The sequence below is a fragment of the Gobius niger genome, assembly GCF_951799975.1.
Source record: "Gobius niger genome assembly, contig: SCAFFOLD_77, whole genome shotgun sequence".
Lineage (NCBI taxonomy): Eukaryota > Metazoa > Chordata > Actinopteri > Gobiiformes > Gobiidae > Gobius > Gobius niger.
Window position 1 is genome coordinate 110,531 of NW_027639241.1, and position 25,291 is coordinate 135,821.

Here is a 25,291-nt window from a genome sequence, read left to right on the forward strand (position 1 = left end):
TTCCAATGATTTCTGGGCAAATTGATTAAAGAAGCTGTAAATCTCACCGTAAATCTCACCGTGAGTCAGTGTATGAAGCATCCAGACTTTTTGTATAGCTTTTATTGGCCTATATGGTACCAAGATAGTTTGTAATGTATATATATAAAAACACATAATAATCATAACAATAATGTATATTCCGGCCTGGGAGCTGGAGCATCTTTGCTGTTGCTAGAACTGCACTTTTCTGGTCACGTCTTAGAACCCGAACCATGTCGATGGACAATCTGCAAGAGAGAGAGAGAGGTCATCCAACTTTTACCACAAAGGTCAGAATCAGAGTCAGAGTCAGAGTCAGAGTCAGAGTCAGAGTCAGAGTCAGAGTCAGAGTCAGAATCAGAGTCAGAATCAGAGTCAGAGTCAGAGTCAGAGTCAGAGTCAGAGTCAGAGTCAGTGTCAGTGTCAGTGTCAGTGTCAGTGTCAGTGTCAGAGTCAGAGTCAGAGTCAGAGTCAGAGTCAGAGTCAGTGTCAGTGTCAGTGTCAGTGTCAGAGTCAGAGTCAGAGTCAGTGTCAGAGTCAGAGTCAGAGTCAGAGTCAGAGTCAGAGTCAGAGTCAGTGTCAGTGTCAGTGTCAGAGTCAGAGTCAGTGTCAGTGTCAGTGTCAGTGTCAGTGTCAGTGTCAGTGTCAGTGTCAGAGTCAGAGTCAGAGTCAGAGTCAGAGTCAGAGTCAGAGTCAGAGTCAGAGTCAGAATCAGAGTCAGAGTCAGAATCAGAGTCAGAATCCGAGTCAGAATCCGAGTCAGAATCCGAGTCAGAGTCAGAGTCAGAGTCAGAGTCAGAGTCAGAGTCAGAGTCAGAGTCAGAGTCAGAGTCAGAATCCGAGTCAGAGTCAGAGTCAGAGTCAGAGTCAGAGTCAGAGTCAGAGTCAGAGTCAGAATCAGAGTCAGAGTCAGAATCAGAGTCAGAGTCAGAGTCAGAATCAGAGTCAGAATCCGAGTCAGAATCCGAGTCAGAATCAGAGTCAGAGTCAGAGTCAGAGTCAGAGTCAGAGTCAGAGTCAGAATCAGAGTCAGAGTCAGAATCAGAGTCAGAGTCAGAATCAGAGTCAGAATCCGAGTCAGAATCCGAGTCAGAATCAGAGTCAGAGTCAGAGTCAGAGTCAGAGTCAGAGTCAGAGTCAGAGTCAGAGTCAGAATCAGAGTCAGAGTCAGAATCAGAGTCAGAATCCGAGTCAGAATCCGAGTCAGAATCAGAGTCAGAGTCAGAGTCAGAGTCAGAGTCAGAGTCAGAATCCGAGTCAGAATCAGAGTCAGAGTCAGAGTCAGAGTCAGAGTCAGAGTCAGTGTCAGAGTCAGAGTCAGAGTCAGAGTCAGAGTCAGTGTCAGAGTCAGAGTCAGAGTCAGAGACAGAGTCAGTGTCAGTGTCAGAGTCAGTGTCAGTGTCAGTGTCAGTGTCAGAGTCAGAGTCAGAGTCAGAGTCAGTGTCAGAGTCAGAGTCAGAGTCAGAGTCAGAGTCAGAGTCAGTGTCAGTGTCAGAGTCAGAGTCAGAGTCAGAGTCAGAGTCAGAGTCAGAGTCAGAGTCAGTGTCAGAGTCAGAGTCAGAGTCAGAGTCAGAGTCAGAGTCAGAGTCAGTGTCAGTGTCAGTGTCAGAGTCAGAGTCAGAGTCAGAGTCAGAGTCAGAGTCAGTGTCAGTGTCAGTGTCAGTGTCAGTGTCAGTGTCAGTGTCAGAGTCAGTGTCAGAGTCAGAGTCAGTGTCAGTGTCAGTGTCAGTGTCAGTGTCAGAGTCAGTGTCAGAGTCAGTGTCAGAGTCAGAGTCAGAGTCAGTGTCAGAGTCAGAGTCAGAGTCAGAGTCAGAGTCAGAGTCAGAATTCAGAGTCAGAGTCAGAGTCAGAGTCAGAGTCAGAGTCAGAGTCAGAGTCAGTGTCAGTGTCAGAGTCAGAGTCAGAGTCAGAGTCAGAGTCAGAATCAGAATCAGAATCAGAGTCAGAGTCAGAGTCAGAGTTTTATTTTTATTATCCTTGTTTGAGAACAGGTTCACAAACCAGGATGTTTTCTTGATGCAGACGTGCAACATAAACCATATAACACAGGATTTAGATACAATAAGATATAAAACTTTAAACTATAAGGCTGTAGGGGCAAGCATAAGAATATTAAATAAAAAAGATTAGAAATAAAAAGTAGAACATGGTGAGACGTGGAATGGACACAGTAGTATTGTTAGTAGTAGATCTGGTTTTCACACCCAGTGTCTCGACCACGTGGACCTCTTTGGTGTGGTCGCGGCGGACGCTGTAGGTGAAGTAGAACCAGCAGTCGTTCTGGTCGCGCTCCCTGCAGTGGCTCAGGGCAAAGCTCTGGTCCTCGGGCTGAGGCAGGTCCCTGGTTTCCTTCACTTTGGTCAGGGTGAAGTAGCTGCAGTCGCGCTCGCACGTGGCCGCCTTCGGCCCCGTCCCAAAGGCCCGGCACAGCACGCAGTCCCTGCACGGAGACAAGAGGCTTTACCCAAATCTAAAGGCTACAAAGAGCGACAAAAACGTGCCACAAAAGTAACAACACAATTTTAAAAAAGGGACAAAAACGCACGACTAAAGAGTGATGAAAAAGCCACAAGACAAAAACCTGCCAAAAAAGCGATTCAAAAAGAAGAGAACGCGACAAAAACACTTTCAAAATGTGACAAAAAACGGGCTGGAAAAGCAACAACAAAAAAGCGACAAAAACACACAACTAGAGAGTGATTCTACAAGAAAGCCACAAAAGAGTGACAAAAAGGTGACAAAAAAGTGCATCAGTTTTGTAGGTCTTCACTCTGACATATATAGTCTGTGAGCTCCAGTCCAGGAGCTTTTAGATTTGGGTAAAGCTGGACTGGACAGCATGGGCTCGGTTAAAGTGATAGTCTGGAAGTCTAAATGTTTACAAATGTTATAAAATGTTAAAACCCACCTCTTGGTCCTGCATTTTGATGTAAAGTTAGTAATAATATGAACATATTATTTGTTGTGAAGTCCGTTCTTCCCTGATCTGATCAGAGTCTAGTATCCTCCTGCTTTAACCAATGAAACGAGCTTTTCCTGTGAACCAGCCCGTCAGGTCCAATCAGGAGGAGGGGGAGGAGCTTGGTCGTTTACTTTTGAATATTTGGCTTCCATAGATACAGACGGCATCTCTGGAATCGCCCATATATGGTCATATTTGAAAACAGTTAAGGGGGAAAACAATTTCGAAAAAATGTAAATTTTCTCTAATTATTCAAAAACTACTTTAACAAATGCTGAATTAAGAATATAGTTTCTACTAAATAAAGATACAAAGACATGGGGAGGAGCAAAGTGGTTCAACAGCCCATAAATACATGAATAAGGGAGAATGCTAACATGATGCTACATGCTAGCATCGGGCTAATGCTAACGGTTAGCTAGCGCTTGCTACGACTGCCGTTTTTTCACTTCTACTGAACAATCTGCTGTGAGAAAACATCCATATGGGCCTGATTTAGACTTGACTTTATTTATGTGATAAATAAGTTGATATTCCACCAGAAAATGGCAAAAAAGGGTGGAAAATAGTGTTTCTCGAAAGATTCTATGACGAGATGCGTCTGTATCTATAGATACAGACGCATCTCTGGAATCGCCCATATATGGTCATATTTGAAAACAATTTGGAGAAAACTCTAAACTTTCTCTAATTATTCAAAAACTACTTTAACAAACGCTGAATTATGAATATAGTTTTTTACTAAATAAAGATACAAAGACATGGAGAGGAGCAAAGTGGTTCAACAGCCCATAAATACATGAATAACGGAGAATGCTAATGCTAACGTTAGCTAGCGCTAGCTACAACTGCCGTTTTTTTCACTTCTACTGAACAAACTGCTGTGAGAAAATATCCATATGGGCCTGATTTACACTTGACTTTATTTGTGTGATGAATAATAATTGTGTTTCTCTAAAGATTCTATTTCCCCCTCGTCGAAGCCACGCCCCCTTCTATGACGCGATGCCGTCTGTGTCTATTGGGCTTTCTGGTTAAAGAGGGGAGGAATTTGATTGTTTACTTTCAAATTTCACTCTCTCTTTTGCAAACGTACAGACTGTCACTTTAAGGTGGGGGGCCTGAATGCGACCGCGGTGCACAGGGGTTAAACATCAGCGTACTTGTGCTCCGTGCAGACTCCTGGACACGTGGGGCAGACCTCACACGTCGGTCCCTGGAACTTGCGGTCGGTGCATTTGCAGACGCCGCACTCGCACGTCCCGCGGCCGTTACAGATCTGACCGTTCATCGCCAAACAGGAAGTCTGGTCCAGAAGGCAGTCGCACGCACTTCCTGTGTAGTTGGCGTCGCAGATGCAAACCCTGCACTCACACCGGCCGTGACCTGGACACAGAGGGAGGTCATTCTTCAGTCAGCGGCTCCACACACACAGAAAACCCCACCCATTTCACCTGTTTTCAGTTTTAATCACCTGGACGAGTGAGAACCTACTCGACAGGAGCGCACAGCCTACAGGCCGTGCAGGGTAACGCCTCATTTGAAAGCTAAGACCTACAAAACTGATTGAAAGGTCCTATATCATATAAAATCGACCTTTTGGAGCTGTTAGCCATGTTGTTATACTACTTCCTTCTCAAAAACACCCAGAGTGTTGTTTTTTTGCCTCATTCACACAGTTCTAACAATCCTCCTGAATCCTGCTCTCTCTCGCCCTCTGCTGGTGAACCACTGACCCGTCACTCTCATAGTGTCATACAGTGTCAAACAGGAAGAGCCTGATGTCTGTAATGTAAAGCCTTAGGCCTGATGAAGTGCCCGAGGAGAAAACAGCACGTAGCAGCAGCAGCAGTATTAGCAGTAGCAGTATTAGCATTAGCATTAGCAGTAGCAGTATTAGCAGTAGCAGTATTAGCAGTAGCAGTAGCAGTATTAGCAGTAGTATTAGCAGTAGTAGCAGTATTAGTAGCAGTATTAGTAGCAGTATTAGCAGTAGCAGTACTCCCTCACCTCCGCAGAGCTTGTTGTTGCTCCGGTCACAGTTGAAGTTGTCGTACTCACAGTAGCAGTAGCAGTAGTAGTATTAGCAGTAGCAGTAGTAGCAGTATTAGCAGTATTAGCAGTAGTATTAGCAGTAGTAGCAGTAGCAGTAGCAGTTGCAGTAGTATTAGCAGTAGCAGTAGTATTAGCAGTAGCAGTAGCAGTAGCAGTAGCAGTAGTATTAGCAGTAGCAGTAGTATTAGCAGTAGCAGTAGCAGTAGCAGTAGCAGTAGCAGTAGTAGTATTAGCAGTAGCAGTAGTAGTATTAGCAGTAGCAGTAGCAGTATTAGCAGTACTCGCTCACCTCCGCAGAGCCTGTTGTTGCTCCAGTCACAGTTGAAGGTGTCGCACTCACAGTAGCAGTAGTAGTAGCAGTAGTAGCAGTTGCAGTATTAGCAGTAGTATTAGCAGTAGTAGCAGTAGCAGTAGCAGTAGCAGTTGCAGTAGTATTAGCAGTAGCAGTAGTATTAGCAGTAGCAGTAGCAGTAGCAGTAGCAGTAGTATTAGCAGTAGCAGTAGTATTAGCAGTAGCAGTAGCAGTAGCAGTAGTAGTAGCAGTAGCAGTAGCAGTAGTAGTAGCAGTAGCAGTAGCAGTAGTAGTAGTATTAGCAGTAGTAGTAGTATTAGCAGTAGCAGTAGTAGTAGTATTAGCAGTAGCAGTAGTAGTAGTATTAGCAGTAGCAGTAGTAGTAGTAGTAGCAGTAGCAGTAGTAGTAGCAGTAGCAGTAGCAGTAGTAGTAGTATTAGCAGTAGCAGTAGTAGTAGTATTAGCAGTAGCAGTAGTAGCAGTAGTAGTATTAGCAGTAGCAGTAGTAGCAGTTGCAGTATTAGCAGTATTAGCAGTAGTATTAGCAGTAGTAGCAGTAGCAGTAGCAGTAGCAGTAGCAGTAGTATTAGCAGTAGCAGTAGTATTAGCAGTAGCAGTAGCAGTAGCAGTAGCAGTAGCAGTAGTATTAGCAGTAGCAGTAGCAGTAGTAGTAGCAGTAGCAGTAGCAGTAGTAGTAGCAGTAGCAGTAGCAGTAGTAGTAGTATTAGCAGTAGCAGTAGTAGTAGTATTAGCAGTAGCAGTAGTATTAGCAGTAGCAGTAGCAGTAGCAGTAGTAGTAGCAGTAGCAGTAGCAGTAGTAGTAGCAGTAGCAGTAGCAGTAGTAGTAGTATTAGCAGTAGCAGTAGTAGTAGTATTAGCAGTAGCAGTAGTATTAGCAGTAGCAGTAGTATTAGCAGTAGCAGTAGCAGTAGCAGTAGTAGTAGCAGTAGCAGTAGCAGTAGTAGTAGTATTAGCAGTAGCAGTAGTAGCAGTAGTAGTATTAGCAGTAGCAGTAGCAGTAGTAGTATTAGCAGTATTAGCAGTAGCAGTAGCAGTATTAGCAGTAGCAGTAGCAGTAGTAGTATTAGCAGTAGCAGTAGTAGTATTAGCAGTAGCAGTAGTAGTATTAGCAGTAGCAGTAGTATTAGCAGTAGCAGTAGCAGTAGCAGTAGCAGTAGTAGTAGCAGTAGCAGTAGCAGTAGTAGCAGTAGTAGTATTAGCAGTAGCAGTAGTAGTATTAGCAGTAGCAGTAGTGATAGCAGTAGCAGTAGTATTAGCAGTAGCAGTAGCAGTATTAGCAGTAGCAGTAGTAGTATTAGCAGTAGCAGTAGTATTAGCAGTAGCAGTAGTATTAGCAGTAGCAGTAGCAGTAGCAGTAGCAGTAGTAGTAGCAGTAGCAGTAGCAGTAGTAGTAGTATTAGCAGTAGCAGTAGTAGCAGTAGTAGTATTAGCAGTAGCAGTAGCAGTATTAGCAGTAGCAGTAGCAGTAGTAGTATTAGCAGTAGCAGTAGTAGTATTAGCAGTAGCAGTAGTAGTAGTATTAGCAGTACTCCCTCACCTCCGCAGAGCTTGTTGTTGCTCCGGTCACAGTTGAAGTTGTCGCACTCGCAGTAGCATTAGCAGTAGCAGTATTAGCAGTAGCAGTATTAGCAGTAGCAGTAGCAGTATTAGCAGTATTAGCAGTAGTAGCAGTAGTATTAGCAGTAGCAGTAGTAGTATTAGCAGTAGCATTAGCAGTATTAGCAGTACTCGCTCACCTCCGCAGAGCTTGTTGTTGCTCCGGTCACAGTTGAAGTTGTCGCACTCGCAGTAGCAGTAGTAGTATTAGCAGTAGCAGTAGTAGTATTAGCAGTAGCAGTAGCAGTATTAGCAGTACTCGCTCACCTCCGCAGAGCCTGTTGTTGCTCCAGTCACAGTTGAAGGTGTCGCACTCACAGTAGCAGTAGTAGTAGCAGTAGTAGCAGTTGCAGTATTAGCAGTAGTATTAGCAGTAGTAGCAGTAGCAGTAGCAGTAGCAGTTGCAGTAGTATTAGCAGTAGCAGTAGTATTAGCAGTAGCAGTAGCAGTAGCAGTAGCAGTAGTATTAGCAGTAGCAGTAGTATTAGCAGTAGCAGTAGCAGTAGCAGTAAAGTAGCAGTAGCAGTAGCAGTAGTAGTAGCAGTAGCAGTAGCAGTAGTAGTAGTATTAGCAGTAGCAGTAGTAGTAGTATTAGCAGTAGCAGTAGCAGTAGCAGTAGTATTAGCAATAGCAGTAGCAGTAGCAGTAGTAGTAGTATTAGCAGTAGCAGTAGTAGCAGTAGTAGTATTAGCAGTAGCAGTAGTAGCAGTTGCAGTATTAGCAGTATTAGCAGTAGTATTAGCAGTAGTAGCAGTAGCAGTAGCAGTAGCAGTTGCAGTAGTATTAGCAGTAGCAGTAGTATTAGCAGTAGCAGTAGCAGTAGTATTAGCAGTAGCAGTAGTATTAGCAGTAGCAGTAGTATTAGCAGTAGCAGTAGTATTAGCAGTAGCAGTAGCAGTAGTAGTAGTATTAGCAGTAGCAGAAGTAGTAGTATTAGCAGTAGCAGTAGTATTAGCAGTAGCAGTAGTATTAGCAGTAGCAGTAGCAGTAGCAGTAGCAGTAGTAGTAGCAGTAGCAGTAGCAGTAGTAGTAGTATTAGCAGTAGCAGTAGTAGCAGTAGTAGTATTAGCAGTAGCAGTAGTAGTATTAGCAGTATTAGCAGTAGCAGTAGCAGTATTAGCAGTAGCAGTAGCAGTAGTAGTATTAGCAGTAGCAGTAGTAGTATTAGCAGTAGCAGTAGTAGTATTAGCAGTAGCAGTAGTATTAGCAGTAGCAGTAGTATTAGCAGTAGCAGTAGCAGTAGCAGTAGCAGTAGTAGTAGCAGTAGCAGTAGCAGTAGTAGTAGTATTAGCAGTAGCAGTAGTAGCAGTAGTAGTATTAGCAGTAGCAGTAGTAGTATTAGCAGTAGCAGTAGTATTAGCAGTAGCAGTAGTATTAGCAGTAGCAGTAGCAGTAGCAGTATTAGCAGTAGCAGTAGTAGTATTAGCAGTAGCAGTAGTATTAGCAGTAGCAGTAGTATTAGCAGTAGCAGTAGCAGTAGCAGTAGTAGTAGCAGTAGCAGTAGCAGTAGTAGTAGTATTAGCAGTAGCAGTAGTAGCAGTAGTAGTATTAGCAGTAGCAGTAGTAGCAGTTGCAGTATTAGCAGTATTAGCAGTAGTATTAGCAGTAGTAGCAGTAGCAGTAGCAGTAGCAGTTGCAGTAGTATTAGCAGTAGCAGTAGTATTAGCAGTAGCAGTAGCAGTAGCAGTAGCAGTAGTATTAGCAGTAGCAGTAGTATTAGCAGTAGCAGTAGTATTAGCAGTAGCAGTAGTATTAGCAGTAGCAGTAGCAGTAGCAGTAGTAGTAGCAGTTGCAGTAGCAGTAGTAGTAGCAGTAGCAGTAGCAGTAGTAGTAGTATTAGCAGTAGCAGTAGTAGTAGTATTAGCAGTAGCAGTAGTATTAGCAGTAGCAGTAGTATTAGCAGTAGCAGTAGCAGTAGCAGTAGCAGTAGTAGTAGCAGTAGCAGTAGCAGTAGTAGTAGTATTAGCAGTAGCAGTAGTAGCAGTAGTAGTATTAGCAGTAGCAGTAGCAGTAGTAGTATTAGCAGTATTAGCAGTAGCAGTAGCAGTATTAGCAGTAGCAGTAGCAGTAGTAGTATTAGCAGTAGCAGTAGTAGTATTAGCAGTAGCAGTAGTAGTATTAGCAGTAGCAGTAGTATTAGCAGTAGCAGTAGTATTAGCAGTAGCAGTAGCAGTAGCAGTAGCAGTAGTAGTAGCAGTAGCAGTAGCAGTAGTAGTAGTATTAGCAGTAGCAGTAGTAGCAGTAGTAGTATTAGCAGTAGCAGTAGTAGTATTAGCAGTAGCAGTAGTATTAGCAGTAGCAGTAGTATTAGCAGTAGCAGTAGCAGTAGCAGTATTAGCAGTAGCAGTAGTAGTATTAGCAGTAGCAGTAGTATTAGCAGTAGCAGTAGTATTAGCAGTAGCAGTAGCAGTAGCAGTAGTAGTAGCAGTAGCAGTAGCAGTAGTAGTCGTATTAGCAGTAGCAGTAGTAGCAGTAGTAGTATTAGCAGTAGCAGTAGCAGTAGCAGTATTAGCAGTAGCAGTAGCAGTAGTAGTATTAGCAGTAGCAGTAGTAGTATTAGCAGTAGCAGTAGCAGTAGTAGTAGTATTAGCAGTAGCAGTAGTAGTATTAGCAGTAGCAGTAGCAGTATTAGCAGTACTCGCTCACCTCCGCAGAGCTTGTTGTTGCTCCGGTCACAGTTGAAGTTGTCGCACTCGCAGTAGCATTAGCAGTAGCAGTATTAGCAGTAGCAGTATTAGCAGTAGCAGTAGCAGTATTAGCAGTATTAGCAGTATTAGCAGTAGTAGCAGTAGTATTAGCAGTAGCAGTAGTAGTATTAGCAGTAGCAGTAGCAGTATTAGCAGTACTCGCTCACCTCCGCAGAGCTTGTTGTTGCTCCGGTCACAGTTGAAGTTGTCGCACTCGCAGTAGCAGTAGTAGTATTAGCAGTAGCAGTAGTAGTATTAGCAGTAGCAGTAGCAGTATTAGCAGTACTCGCTCACCTCCGCAGAGCTTGTTGTTGCTCCGGTCACAGTTGAAGTTGTCGCACTCGCAGTAGCAGTAGCAGTAGTAGTATTAGCAGTACCAGTAGTAGTATTAGCAGTACTCGCTCACCTCCGCAGAGCTTGTTGTTGCTCCGGTCACAGTTGAAGTTGTCGCACTCGCAGTAGCAGTAGCAGTAGTAGTATTAGCAGTACCAGTAGTAGTATTAGCAGTACTAGCTCACCTCCGCAGAGCTTGTTGTTGCTCCGGTCACAGTTGAAGTTGTCGCACTCGCATTAGCAGTAGCAGTAGCAGTAGCAGTAGCAGTAGCAGTAGCAGTAGCAGTAGTAGTAGTATTAGCAGTAGTAGCAGTAGTATTAGCAGTAGCAGTAGCAGTATTAGCAGTACTCGCTCACCTCCGCAGAGCTTGTTGTTGCTCCGGTCACAGTTGAAGTTGTCGCACTCGCAGTAGCAGTAGCAGTAGTAGTAGTATTAGCAGTATTAGCAGTAGCAGTAGCAGTATTAGCAGTAGCAGTAGTAGTATTAGCAGTAGTAGTAGTAGTATTAGCAGTACTCGCTCACCTCCGCAGAGCTTGTTGTTGCTCCGGTCACAGTTGAAGTTGTCGCACTCGCAGTAGCAGTAGCAGTAGCAGTATTAGCAGTAGCAGTAGCAGTAGTAGTATTAGCAGTAGTAGTAGTAGTATTAGCAGTACTCGCTCACCTCCGCAGAGCTTGTTGTTGCTCCGGTCACAGTTGAAGTTGTCGCAGTAGCAGTAGTAGTGTTAGCAGTAGCAGTAGCAGTAGCATTAGCAGTAGCAGTATTAGCAGTAGCAGTAGCAGTATTAGCAGTACTCGCTCACCTCCGCAGAGCTTGTTGTTGCTCCGGTCACAGTTGAAGTTGTCGCACTCGCAGTAGCAGTAGTAGTATTAGCAGTAGCAGTAGTATTAGCAGTACTCGCTCACCTCCGCAGAGCTTGTTGTTGCTCCGGTCACAGTTGAAGTTGTCGCACTCGCAGTACTGGCCGCTGTACCTCTCTTCAGGGTTCTCCCTCTTCTTGCACTCGCAGGTTCCGCACACACAGTCCCCGTTGTTGCTGCAGACGTCAGTACCTCCGTCCCTCCTGCAGGGGGCGTCCATGTCCTCAGTGCGGACGTCGTCTAAGCTGCACTCACAGAGACGCCCGACCCGGCCCTCGTTACACCTGAAACCACAGTTCTCCTTTTCAGCGACGTTTGTTTCTGGATATTTATATAAGTTTTTTGCTCGTACCCGCAGTCTCCGCACTCGAGCGCCCCGTGGCCGCCGCTGCACTTGGCGCTGTTCGGTTCTCTGTGGGCGGAGCACTCGCACTCGCGGATGAAGTTCAGAACCACCTCCACCTCCTCGTTGAAGCCCAGAGGTTTGATCTTTATCACCTCGGCTCTGACGGGCTCCGGGATCTTCTGCGCCGTAATGGAGATCTGGAAGGACACCTGGAGCAGAGGAGGAGCAGCTGATGGTTCACAACGGAGCTGCAGCATCTCAACAACTACTGTTTAAAGGGTTTTGTTTTCCTTATTTCACCATATTTTGTCAACATTTTCCACACATTTTTTCTTAACCTCTTAACTCCCACCTGAACATGTTTTCTCCAAATTCTCCAAATCTAAAAGCTTCTTCAAAACAGAGGCGAAAAACAGGAGAAAATGAGGAAGTAAACGCAACAAAGAAAGCTAAAAAGTGACTAAAAAAGCGACAAAAATGACAAAAACTCAACAAAAAAGTGACAAAAATCCAGCAAAAAAGATGAAAATTCAGAAAAAAATAAATAAAAATCCAGCAAAAAAAGACAAAAATACAGCAAAAAAAAGATAAAAAATCCAGCAAAAAAAAGACAAAAATACAGCAAAAAAAAGATAAAAAATCCAGCAAAAAAAAGATAAAAATACAGCAAAAAAAGACAAAAATACAGCAAAAAAAAGATAAAAAATCCAGGAAAAAAAAAAGATAAAAATACAGCAAAAAAAAGATAAAAATACAGCAAAAAAAAGATAAAAATACAGCAAAAAAAGATAAAAATACAGCAAAAAAAGATAAAAATACAGCAAAAAAAAAGATAAAAATACAGCAAAAAAAGATAAAAATACAGCAAAAAAAGATAAAAATACAGCAAAAAAAAAGATAAAAATACAGCAAAAAAAGATAAAAATACAGCAAAAAAAGATAAAAATCCAGCAAAAAAAAGATAAAAATACAGCAAAAAAAGATAAAAAATACAGCAAAAAAAGATAAAAATACAGCAAAAAAAACATAAAAATACAGCAAAAAAAGACAAAAATACAGCAAAAAAACATAAAAATACAGGAAAAAAAAGAGACAAAAATCCAGCAAAAAGAGACAAAAATAAAGCAGAGGGAGCAGAGGATTTGAAGGAGCAGAAGGAGCAGAAGTTGCAGAGGATTTGAAGGAGCAGAGGATCCCGGGGCTCCTCTCACCTTGTCGCCGATGGAGATGTTGGAGCACTTGCGGCCGCCCTCGCCGGTTCCCTCGACGCCGTTCTTGCACACAGACTGGTAGGAGATGGACACGCCTTCAGGAAGTCTGCTGTTCTCCAGGATCACCTCTGAGGACAGCGACTGGGCGAGAGGAACGGGGTTCAGGTCAGTTCAGACGCTCCAGACCCGGGGTTTCAGTCAGACTCACGTGGTAGGCGTCGACGATGAGTTCCAGGATGTTGCTGGAGTTGGACGACAGAGTTCCCACGGTCGACTTCGGGATGTGACTCACGAGCTCCTGAAGGACAAACGAACGGAAAGGAAACCAAACTCAGAGAAAAGGAGTTTAGGCACACGGAGTTTAGTCAGACTGAGTCCACAGCAGGCACCTGGTAGCCGGGCAGGACCTCCTCGGTGACGGCGAAGATGGTCTGGATGTTGTGTTGGCTCAGAGCGGAGCTGAGCTGAGAGACGCTCGCAGGAGCCTGAGGAGACACAGGAGACGAAGGGGAGACATGAGACACAGGAGACAGAGGAGACACAGGAGACACAGGAGACAGAGGAGACAGAGGAGACACAGGAGACAGAGGAGACACAGGAGACACAGGAGACAGAGGAGACACAGGAGATACAGGAGACGCAGGAGACGCAGGGGAGACATGAGACACAGGAGACACAGGAGACACAGGAGACACAGGAGACACAGGAGACAGAGGAGACACAGGAGACACAGGAGACACAGGAGACGCAGGAGACACAGGAGACACAGGAGACAGAGGAGACACAGGAGACACAGGAGACACAGGAGACACAGGGGAGACATGAGACAGAGGAGACGCAGGAGACACAGGGGAGACATGAGACACAGGGGAGACATGAGACAGAGGAGACACAGGAGACACAGGGGAGACATGAGACACAGGGGAGACATGAGACAGAGGAGACACAGGAGACACAGGGGAGACATGAGACACAGGAGACACAGGAGACACAGGGGAGACATGAGACAGAGGAGACGCAGGAGACACAGGGGAGACATGAGACAGAGGAGACGCAGGAGACACAGGGGAGACATGAGACACAGGGGAGACATGAGACACAGGGGAGACATGAGACAGAGGAGACGCAGGAGACACAGGGGAGACATGAGACGAAGGGGAGACATGAGACACATGAGACACAGGAGACACAGGGGAGACATGAGACACAGGGGAGACGCAGGAGACACAGGGGAGACATGAGACGAAGGGGAGACATGAGACACATGAGACACAGGAGACACAGGGGAGACATGAGACAGAGGAGACGCAGGAGACACAGGGGAGACATGAGACGAAGGGGAGACATGAGACACATGAGACGCAGGAGACACAGGGGAGACATGAGACAGAGGAGACGCAGGAGACACAGGGGAGACATGAGACACAGGGGAGACATGAGACAGAGGAGACGGAGGAGACGCAGGGGAGACATGAGACAGAGGAGACATAGGAGACACAGGAGACACAGGAGACACAGGAGACACAGGGGAGACATGAGACAGAGGAGACGCAGGAGACAGAGGAGACACATGAGACACAGGAGACACAGGGGAGACATGAGACAGAGGAGACACAGGAGACACAGGGGAGACATGAGACAGAGGAGACGCAGGAGACAGAGGAGACACATGAGACACAGGAGACACAGGGGAGACATGAGACAGAGGAGACGCAGGAGACACAGGAGAGACATGAGACAGAGGAGACGCAGGAGACAGAGGAGACACATGAGACACAGGAGACACAGGGGAGACATGAGACAGAGGAGACGCATGAGACGCAGGAGACACAGGAGAGACATGAGACAGAGGAGACACAGGAGACACAGGAGACGCAGGAGACACAGGAGACACAGGAGACACATGAGACACAGGAGACAGAGGAGACACAGGAGACGCAGGAGAACATTCTTATGAGTGGGAGTCCCGGTCTCCTGTTATACATGTTTTCCTCTGACCTGTCCGTCGTCGTTGTACGTGTGGTTGATCATTTGGCACTGCGCCTCCAGCGTCCGCCTCGCGCCTCCGTGAGCGACGACCTCAGCGTCTGAGGACACGACCAGCAGGCGGGTGACCTCCCTCCAGCCGATCTGCTCCTGGAGGAGACACGGGTTTGGGCTCTCAGTCGTCCAGATACACAGCGCCCCCTGCAGGACGCCTCCCTTTAGCCTCACAGCGCCCCCTGCACGACGCTCTGGACGCCTCCCTTCAGCCTCACCTGACACAGCGCCTCCTGTCATTTTTTTGTCACATTTTTGTAATTTTTTGGTCATTTTTTTGTCATTTTTTGTGATTTTTTTGTAATTTTTTTGTAATTTTTTTGACACCTTTTTTTGACACCTTTTTTTGACACATTTTTTTGACACATTTTTTTGACACATTTTTTTGACACATTTTTTTAATTTTTTTTTACATTTTTTTGTCATTTGTTTGTGGTTTTGTTGTCATTTTCTTGTCATTTTTTTGTCACATTTTTGTAATTTTTTTTGTAATTTTTTGACTTTTTTGTCACATTTTTGTCCTTTTTTCTGTCATTTTTTTGACACTTTTTTGTCATTTTTTTTCATTTTTTGTCACATTTTTGACTTTTTTTTGGTCACATTTTAATAATTGTTTTGTAATTTTTTTGACACATTTTTGTAATTTTTTTGTAATTTTTTTGTAATTTTTTTGTAATTTTTTTGTAATTTTTTTGTAATTTTTTTGTAATTTTTTTGTAATTTCTTGTGACACAGCGCCTCCTACAGGACGTCTCCCTTTAGTCTCACCTGACACAGCTCCTCCTGCAGGACGTCTCCCTTTAGCCTCACCTGACACAGCTCCTCCTACAGGACGTCTCCCTTTAGCCTCACCTGACACAGCGCCTCCTACAGGACGTCTCCCTTTAGTCTCACCTGACACAGCGCCTCCTACAGGACGTCTCCCTTTAGCCTCACCTGACACAGCTCCTCCTACAGGACGTCTCCCTTTAGCCTCACCTGACACAGCTCCTCCTACAGGACGTCTCCCTTTAGCCTCACCTGACACAGCGCCTCCTACAGGACGTCTCCCTTTAGCCTCACCTGACACAGCTCCTCCTACAGGACGTCTCCCTTTAGCCTCACCTGACACAGCGCCTCCTACAGGACGTCTCCCTTTAGTCTCACCTGACACAGCTCCTCCTACAGGACGTCTCCCTTTAGCCTCACCTGACACAGCGCCCCCTGCAGGACGTCTCCCTTTAGCCTCACCTGACACAGCGCCCCCTGCAGGACGCCTCCCTTTAGCCTCACCTGACACAGCTCCTCCTACAGGACGTCTCCCTTTAGCCTCACCTGACACAGCGCCTCCTACAGGACGTCTCCCTTTAGTCTCACCTGACACAGCGCCGCCTGCAGGACGTCTCCCTTTAGCCTCACCTGACACAGCGCCGCCTGCAGGACGCCTCCCTTTAGCCTCACCTGACACAGCTCCTCCTACAGGACGTCTCCCTTTAGCCTCACCTGACACAGCGCCGCCTGCAGGACGTCTCCCTTTAGTCTCACCTGACACAGCTCCTCCTGCAGGACGTCTCCCTTTAGTCTCACCTGACACAGCTCCTCCTGCAGGACGTCTCCCTTTAGTCTCACCTGACACAGCGCCCCCTGCAGGACGTCTCCCTTTAGCCTCACCTGACACAGCTCCCCCTACAGGACGTCTCCCTTTAGCCTCACCTGACACAGCGCCTCCTGCAGGACGTCTCCCTTTAACACCTGACACAGCTCCTCCTACAGGACGTCTCCCTTTAGTCTCACCTGACACAGCTCCTCCTACAGGACGTCTCCCTTTAGCCTCACCTGACACAGCTCCTCCTGCAGGACGTCTCCCTTTAGCCTCACCTGACACAGCTCCTCCTACAGGACGTCTCCCTTTAACACCTGACACAGCTCCTCCTACAGGACGTCTCCCTTTAGCCTCACCTGACACAGCTCCTCCTACAGGACGTCTCCCTTTAACACCTGACACAGCGCCTCCTACAGGACGTCTCCCTTTAACACCTGACACAGCGCCTCCTACAGGACGTCTCCCTTTAGTCTCACCTGACACAGCGCCTCCTACAGGACGTCTCCCTTTAGTCTCACCTGACACAGCTCCTCCTGCAGGACGTCTCCCTTTAGTCTCACCTGACACAGCGCCTCCTACAGGACGTCTCCCTTTAGTCTCACCTGACACAGCGCCTCCTACAGGACGTCTCCCTTTAGTCTCACCTGACACAGCGCCTCCTACAGGACGTCTCCCTTTAGTCTCACCTGACACAGCGCCCCCTGCAGGACGTCTCCCTTTAGTCTCACCTGACACAGCGCCTCCTACAGGACGTCTCCCTTTAACACCTGACACAGCGCCTCCTACAGGACGTCTCCCTTTAACACCTGACACAGCGCCTCCTACAGGACGTCTCCCTTTAGTCTCACCTGACACAGCGCCTCCTACAGGACGTCTCCCTTTAGTCTCACCTGACACAGCTCCTCCTGCAGGACGTCTCCCTTTAGTCTCACCTGACACAGCGCCTCCTACAGGACGTCTCCCTTTAGTCTCACCTGACACAGCGCCCCCTGCAGGACGTCTCCCTTTAGCCTCACCTGACACAGCGCCCCCTGCAGGACGTCTCCCTTTAGCCTCACCTGACACAGCTCCTCCTACAGGACGTCTCCCTTTAGTCTCACCTGACACAGCTCCTCCTACAGGACGTCTCCCTTTAGTCTCACCTGACACAGCTCCTCCTGCAGGACGCCTCCCTTTAGTCTCACCTGACACAGCTCCTCCTACAGGACGTCTCCCTTTAGTCTCACCTGACACAGCGCCGCCTGCAGGACGTCTCCCTTTAGTCTCACCTGACACAGCTCCTCCTGCAGGACGTCTCCCTTTAACCTCACCTGACACAGCTCCTCCTGCAGGACGTCTCCCTTTAGCCTCACCTGACACAGCTCCTCCTACAGGACGTCTCCCTTTAACACCTGACACAGCTCCTCCTACAGGACGTCTCCCTTTAGTCTCACCTGACACAGCGCCTCCTACAGGACGTCTCCCTTTAGCCTCACCTGACACAGCTCCTCCTACAGGACGTCTCCCTTTAGTCTCACCTGACACAGCGCCTCCTGCAGGACGCCTCCCTTTAGTCTCACCTGACACAGCGCCTCCTACAGGACGTCTCCCTTTAGCCTCACCTGACACAGCGCCTCCTGCAGGACGTCTCCCTTTAGTCTCACCTGACACAGCTCCTCCTGCAGGACGTCTCCCTTTAGTCTCACCTGACACAGCTCCTCCTGCAGGACGTCTCCCTTTAGTCTCACCTGACACAGCTCCTCCTACAGGACGTCTCCCTTTAGTCTCACCTGACACAGCGCCTCCTACAGGACGTCTCCCTTTAGCCTCACCTGACACAGCTCCTCCTACAGGACGTCTCCCTTTAGTCTCACCTGACACAGCGCCTCCTGCAGGACGCCTCCCTTTAGTCTCACCTGACACAGCTCCTCCTGCAGGACGTCTCCCTTTAGTCTCACCTGACACAGCTCCTCCTGCAGGACGTCTCCCTTTAGTCTCACCTGACACAGCTCCTCCTACAGGACGTCTCCCTTTAGTCTCACCTGACACAGCGCCTCCTGCAGGACGCCTCCCTTTAGTCTCACCTGACACAGCTCCTCCTACAGGACGTCTCCCTTTAGTCTCACCTGACACAGCGCCCCCTGCAGGACGTCTCCCTTTAGCCTCACCTGACACAGCTCCTCCTACAGGACGTCTCCCTTTAGCCTCACCTGACACAGCGCCTCCTACAGGACGTCTCCCTTTAGCCTCACCTGACACAGCTCCTCCTACAGGACGTCTCCCTTTAGTCTCACCTGACACAGCTCCTCCTACAGGACGTCTCCCTTTAGTCTCACCTGACACAGCGCCGCCTGCAGGACGTCTCCCTTTAGTCTCACCTGACACAGCTCCTCCTACAGGACGTCTCCCTTTAGTCTCACCTGACACAGCTCCTCCTACAGGACGTCTCCCTTTAGCCTCACCTGACACAGCTCCTCCTACAGGACGTCTCCCTTTAGTCTCACCTGACACAGCTCCTCCTACAGGACGTCTCCCTTTAGCCTCACCTGACACAGCTCCTCCTACAGGACGTCTCCCTTTAGTCTCACCTGACACAGCGCCTCCTACAGGACGTCTCCCTTTAGCCTCACCTGACACAGCGCCCCCTGCAGGACGTCTCCCTTTAGCCTCACCTGACACAGCGCCTCCTACAGGACGTCTCCCTTTAACACCTGACACAGCTCCTCCTACAGGACGTCTCCCTTTAGCCTCACCTGACACAGCGCCCCCTGCAGGACGCCTCCCTTTAACACCTGACACAGCGCCCCCTGCAGGACGTCTCCCTTTAGTCTCACCTGACACAGCTCCTCCTGCAGGACGTCTCCCTTTAGCCTCACCTGACACAGCTCCTCCTACAGGACGTCTCCCTTTAGCCTCACCTGACACAGCGCCCCCTGCAGGACGTCTCCCTTTAGTCTCACCTGACACAGCTCCTCCTACAGGACGTCTCCCTTTAGCCTCACCTGACACAGCTCCTCCTGCAGGACGTCTCCCTTTAGCCTCACCTGACACAGCGCCGCCTGCAGGACGCCCTGGACGCCTCCCGGCGCTGACTGCAGCTCGGGTTGGATCTGCTGCTCACTGACTCGCCGGTTGAACTCGTCTCCTCGGTCGGTCAGACTCAGGACGTTGGTGAAGCTGAAGGGGCAGCTCTGGGTCCCGGGACAAGGGGGCGGAGTCTTCACTATCGACCCGAAACCTGCGGGACGGGAGGCGTTTAGTGGAAGGACCTTCACAGCGACACTGGTGATCTGTGACGTTAGTGACGTTCATGAGGCTTTAACCTCTTAACCCCCGCCTGAACCGAGAGGATCATTTTTTGTCGGTTATTAAACTCATTTTTGTCACTTTTTTGTTTTTTGTAATTTTTTCATTACGTTTTTGTCATTTTAAGCAATTTTTTGTAATTTATTTGTCAATTTTTGTCAATTTTTGTCAATTTTTGTCAATTTTTGTAAAAAAAAAATCACATTTTTGTAATTTTTTTGTCTTTTTTTTTGTAGTTTTTTTTGTAAATTTTATCACATTTCTGTAATTTTTTTGAGGTGGGGTTGTATTTTTTTCATTATTTTTAGTCACTTTTTTGTCATTTTTTGTAAATGTTTTTGTAATTTTTTAGTAAAAAAAAATCAAATTTTTTAATTTTTTTAAATTTTTTGTAAATGTTTTTGTAATTTTGGGGGGATTTTTTTGTCATTTTTTTGTCATTTTTTGTCAATTTTATCACATTTTTGTCAATTTTTGTAATTTTTTAGTAATTTTTTAGTAATTTTTTAGTAAGTTTTTTGTAATTTTTTTGTAATTTTGGTAATTTTTTTGTTATTTTTTTTATCTTTTTCATCAATTTTTGTAAATGTTTTTGTAATTTTTTAGTAAAAAAAAAATCAAATTTTGTAATTTTTTTGTAATTTTTTGTAATTTTTTGTAAATGTTTTTGTAATTTTTTGTAATTTTTGGGGGATTTTTTTGTCATTTTTTTGTCAATTTTATCACTTTTTTGTCATTTTTTGTAAATGTTTTTGTAATTTTTTAGTAAAAAAAAATCAAATTTTTTAATTTTTTTTAATTTTTTGTAAATGTTTTTGTAATTTGGGGGGGATTTTTTTGTCATTTTTTTGTCATTTTTTGTCAATTTTATCACATTTTTGTCAATTTTTGTAATTTTTTAGTAATTTTTTAGTAATTTTTTAGTAAGTTTTTTGTAATTTTTTTGTAATTTTGGTAATTTTTTTGTTATTTTTGTTATCTTTTTCATCAATTTTTGTAAATGTTTTTGTAATTTTTTAGTAAAAAAAAAATCAAATTTTGTAATTTTTTTGTAATTTTTTGTAATTTTTTGTAAATGTTTTTGTAATTTTTTGTAATTTTTGGGGGATTTTTTTGTCATTTTTTTGTCAATTTTATCACATTTTTGTCAATTTTTGTAATTTTTTAGTAATTTTTTAGTAATTTTTTGTAATTTTTTCATCAATTTTTCGTCACTTTTTTGTCATTTTTTTGTCACTTTTTTGTCACATTTCCATCATTGTTTTCGTCTCAGTTTGGTTGCTATTTTCACAGCTTTTTTCCAGAAGCTTTTGGATTGGGGTAAAGCTGGAGAAACTGGCTCGGTTCGGGTGGGAGTTAAGGGGTTAAGGAAAACTCCAGGTTCTGCTCGGTGACAGAGACATGAACATCCGGGTCCTTACCGATCCTGAAGTCAGAGGTGATCCCCTGCATCTCCCTCATGAGGTCGGTGCCCAGGTTCTTGACGTTCTCCAGATCGTCCTTCATGGAGAAGGACAGGTCCATGAGGTAGTACAGGTCGATGGGATAATCCTCCGCACGCTTGAACTTCAGAGAGAAGGTCTGAGGTTCACCTGGAAACAGCACGTGAGCAGAGATTTAACCACTGACCCTCCACAGATGTTCTTCTGTAGATGATCTGTACCAGAGCGGAGGGTGAGGCTGAGCTTCTGCGGCTGGATCTGGGTGATCTGCTCCGGCTTCAGCTTCTCGGGGGAGTCCTTCTTACGGTTGGTCACTGGTTGGTCCTTGTCGATGGTGATGCTTCCTCGAGGGTTCTCGATCTTCTCAGGAGGACAGCGGCGCTCAGACAGAGACTGAAGGTCATCACAGCGAGCAGACTTGGCCTCGCCCACGCTCAGGAACGCCTGCAGAGAAACAGGACGAAGCACTTCAGTCTGAGACACGTTTTGAAATGACACATGAACATCACCTCTCAGGGCCTCGTTTCCTCGTTATCCAGAGCGTTGCTGATTTATGGAGATATTTTTTTTTGTAATTCATGCAGTTCTTATATTTGAAGAGTTTTGTGGCGCTAGGCTAATGCTAGGCTAGTGCATGTCTATGGTATCAGCTAGCCTGCATTAACCCCTTAACTCCCGCCTGAACCGAGCACATTTTCTCCAGTTTGGCTTTACCCCAATCCAAAAGCTTCTGGGAAAAAATAGCAACAAAACTGAGACGAAAACAATGATGGAAATGTGACAAAAAAGTGAGAAAACATTGATGAAAAAGTATTTAAATAATAATAAATAAAGGTCAATACAAAAAAAAATGAAAAAGTGACGAAAATGTCACAAGAAATGGATGAAAGAATGACAAAAACGTGACCAAAAAATGACAAAAAATTTGTCTTTTTTTTGCCACTTTTTCATCATTTTTTCATCTATTCTTTGTTAATTTTTTGTCACATTTTTGTCACATTGTCTTTTTTTCATCATTTTTTTTTGTCAATTTTTGTCATTGTTTCGGTATTTTTTTTGGTCGAATTTTGTAAACTTTTTTTGTCCTTTTTCATCATTTTTTCATCATTTTTTCATCATTTTTTGGTCCTTTTTTTGTCAATTTTTGTCACTTTTTTGTCTTTTTTACGTATTTTTTTCGTAATATTTTTTGTCAATTTTTTGCCACTTTTTCATCATTTTTCATAATTTTTTTGTAATTTTTTTGTCAACTTTTTGTGTCAATTTTTTTGCCACTTTTTCATCATTTTTTAATCAATTTTTCATCCATTTTTTGTCCCTTTTTTGTCCTTTTTTTTGTCCATTTTTTGTCACATTTTTGTCATTTTTACGTAATTTTTTGTCCAATTTTTTTCCTTTTTGTGTCAATTTTTTGCCACTTTTTCATCATTGTTTTAATCAATTTTTCATCCATTTTTTGTCACTTTCTGTCATTTTTTTGTCCCTTTTTTGTCCATTTTTTGTCCTTTTTTTGGTCCATTTTCTGTCACATTTTTGTCCATTTTTTGACAGTTTTTTGTCTAAGTTTTCTCACTTTTTTGTCACATCCTCATCATAGTTTTCGTCTCTGTTCTGTCGCTAAACAGATCTTTGTCCGTTGTCACTTTTCTGTTCACCGTCGTTTTCGTCCATTTCTTGTTGCTATTTTTCTCCAGAAGCTTTTAGATTTGGGTAAAGCCGAACAGGAGAAAAGGCGGGGGTTAAGAGGTTAAACCTCCAGGAGGCGCCTGTACCTCGTCTGAACACCAGCCGCAGGACTCCGACACCTGGACGCACTCCCCGCACGAGCGAGCGCCGGCCTGGATGCAAACACTGCCCCCTGCAGGACGACACAGGAAGAAGAAGAAGAAGAAGAAACTTTATTTATACAGCACCTCTCACAGATAAAATCACAAAGTGCTTCACAGAGAATCACGTCACAAACACCTGAGCCTGTTTTATTCTTCAGATAAACTTCTGCACCTGCTGTTAACACCAGCTTTACCCCAATCCAAAAGCTTCTGGAAAAAAGGTGTGAAAATAGCGACAAAACTGAGACGAAAACAAGGATGGAAATGTGACAAAACAGTGAGAAAACATTTACGAAAAAATGGGAATAATTTGATGAAAAAGTGACGAAAAATGTACAAAAAAATGACAAAAAAAATGAAGAATTGGACGAAAAAGTGACAAAAATTTACAAAAAAATGGACAAAACTATGACAAAAATTTGACCAAAATTGAGAAAAAATGGACGAAAAAGTGACGAAAAATCCACTAAAAAGTGATAAGAATTTGACGAAAAAATGTGAATAATTTAACGAAAAAGTGACAAAAATTTACAAAAAAGTGATAAGAATTTGACAAAAATTTGACGAATAATTGAGAAAAAATGGACGAAAAAGTGATAAGAATTTGACAAAAAAAATGCGAATAATTTAACGAAAAAGTGACAAAAATGAGACGACTGCCCAACAAAAAAAGTGCTGAAAAAAAATCTGACGTGAGGAAAAAGATCAGTTCAGTTTTGTAGATCTTAGCTTTCAAATGAGGCGTTACACTGGCCTACGGGATTTGGGTAAAGCTGAACTGGAGACGTCGCACACGATTAAAGTGTGAGTAAAAACACAACAAAAGAGCGACAAAAACAAGAAACAAGCGATGAAAAAGTGGAAAAAGTGCAATGTAGAAAAAACCTTCCAAAGTTACGAGAACAAGGGAAAAGACCTGCAGGACCTGTTAGATTTGGGTAAAGCTGGAGAACTGTTAGATTTGGGTAAAGCCCTTTGTGAAGGCGAGCGGTGAAGACACGTCATGGAAGAAACTTCTGCTGCACAAACAATGATCTGACTCTGATCAACAGTTTACACCAAACTGTGGAATCTCCACTTCAGCTTCATGTGTTTAGTTTGAACAGACGCCGAGATAAACACTGGGAACAGCCTGGACCTCACGGACCTGAACGAGGATCTGAGGAACACAGAGGAACACAGAGGAACAGAGGAACACAGAGGAACACAGAGGAACACAGAGGAACACAGAGGAACAGAGGAACACAGAGGAACAGAGGAACAAACAGAGGAACAGAGGAACAAACAGAGGAACAAACAGAGGAACAAACAGAGGAACAGACAGAGGAACAGAGGAACAAACAGAGGAACAAACAGAGGAACAAACAGAGGAACAGAGGGACTGACCTTTCCGAGCCGTGGAGAGTCCGAGCAGCAGAGTCACAGTCCAGAGCAGCCGCACGTCCATCTGCAACAACAGCACACGCTCTTTACAGGATCACAGGTCACTCATGTGAGAGGAGGAACTTAAAGGAGCATTAGGCGACTTCTCATGTGGAATAAACGTTTATTTGTGTGTGTCTGACCTTAGTGACCCAGCGGCTGGACGAGGGGTCAGCACAGCGGCCTCTGATGCTCCAGGATCACCTGTTTGGAAGGTTTTCTCTGCTGATGGAGCCTCTGACAGGAAGACCAACTACACAAATGATCCTGGAGCGTTGTTGAGGCCACCATTGTAGAGACCACCATTGTAGAGGCCACCATTGTAGAGACCACCATTGTTAGAGGCCACTGTGATGGAAAGCGAAGACCTCATTCTGAATTTTTGTCACATTTTTGTTGTTTTTGTTGAATTTTTGTTGAATTTTTGTTGAATTTTTGTTGAATTTTTGTTGAATTTTTGTTGAATTTTTGTCACATTTTTGTTGAATTTTTGTTGAGTTTTTGTTGAGTTTTTGTTGAGTTTTTGTTGAGTTTTTGTCACATTTTGTCACATTTTTGTCACATTTTTGTCATTTTTTTGTTGAATTTTTGTTGAATTTTTGTCACATTTTTGTTGAATTTTTGTCACTTTTTTGTCACATTTTTTGTTGAATTTGTCATTTTTTTTGTCACATTTTTGTTGAATTTTTGTCATTTTTTTGTTGAATTTTTGTCACATTTTTGTTGAATTTTTGTCATTTTTTTGTCATTTTTTTGTCACATTTTGTTGAATTTTTGTCATTTTTTGTTGAATTTTTGTCATTTTTTTGTTGAATTTTTGTCATTTTTTTGTTGAATTTTTGTCATTTTTTTGTTGAATTTTTGTCATTTTTTTGTTGAATTTTTGTCACTTTTTGTTGATTTTTTGTCATTTTTTTGTTGAATTTTTGTCATATTTTTTTGTTGATTTTTTGTCATTTTTTGGTCACATTTTTTTGAATTTTTGTCACATTTTTGTTGCGTTTTTGTCATTTTGTTGTTGAATTTTTGTCATTTTTTTGTCACATTTTGTTGAATTTTTGTCATTTTTTTGTTGAATTTTTGTCATTTTTTTGTTGAATTTTTGTCATTTTTTTGTTGAATTTTTGTCATTTTTTTGTTGAATTTTTGTCATTTTTTTGTTTAATTTTTGTCATTTTTTTGTTTAATTTTTGTCATTTTTTTGTTGCATTTTTGTTTAATTTTTGTCATTTTTTTGTAGAATTTTTGTCATTTTTTTGTTGAATTTTTGTCACTTTTTTGTTGAATTTTTGTCACTTTTTGTTGATT

At 44.1% G+C, this 25,291-nt stretch overlaps 1 protein-coding gene across 1 annotated transcript in view; it reads right to left on the reverse strand.

Annotated features, from left to right (window-relative positions):
• Positions 1-232: 232 nt before the first annotated feature.
• LOC306982700 (integrin beta-1-like) overlaps positions 233-25,291 on the reverse strand; it is a 29,771-nt gene continuing 4,712 nt past the window's right edge. The window contains exons 2-15 of the mRNA XM_079583167.1: positions 23,948-24,008; positions 22,505-22,590; positions 20,954-21,176; positions 20,712-20,882; positions 19,029-19,222; positions 14,382-14,519; positions 12,773-12,868; positions 12,592-12,681; positions 12,384-12,524; positions 11,179-11,381; positions 10,872-11,110; positions 4,147-4,369; positions 2,226-2,461; positions 233-269 (exon numbers count right to left, since the gene is read on the reverse strand). Coding sequence (XP_079439293.1) covers positions 241-269; positions 2,226-2,461; positions 4,147-4,369; positions 10,872-11,110; positions 11,179-11,381; positions 12,384-12,524; positions 12,592-12,681; positions 12,773-12,868; positions 14,382-14,519; positions 19,029-19,222; positions 20,712-20,882; positions 20,954-21,176; positions 22,505-22,590; positions 23,948-24,008 — 2,130 coding nt within the window. The 3' untranslated portion in view covers positions 233-240. The remainder of the gene's footprint in view (positions 270-2,225; positions 2,462-4,146; positions 4,370-10,871; positions 11,111-11,178; positions 11,382-12,383; positions 12,525-12,591; positions 12,682-12,772; positions 12,869-14,381; positions 14,520-19,028; positions 19,223-20,711; positions 20,883-20,953; positions 21,177-22,504; positions 22,591-23,947; positions 24,009-25,291) is intronic.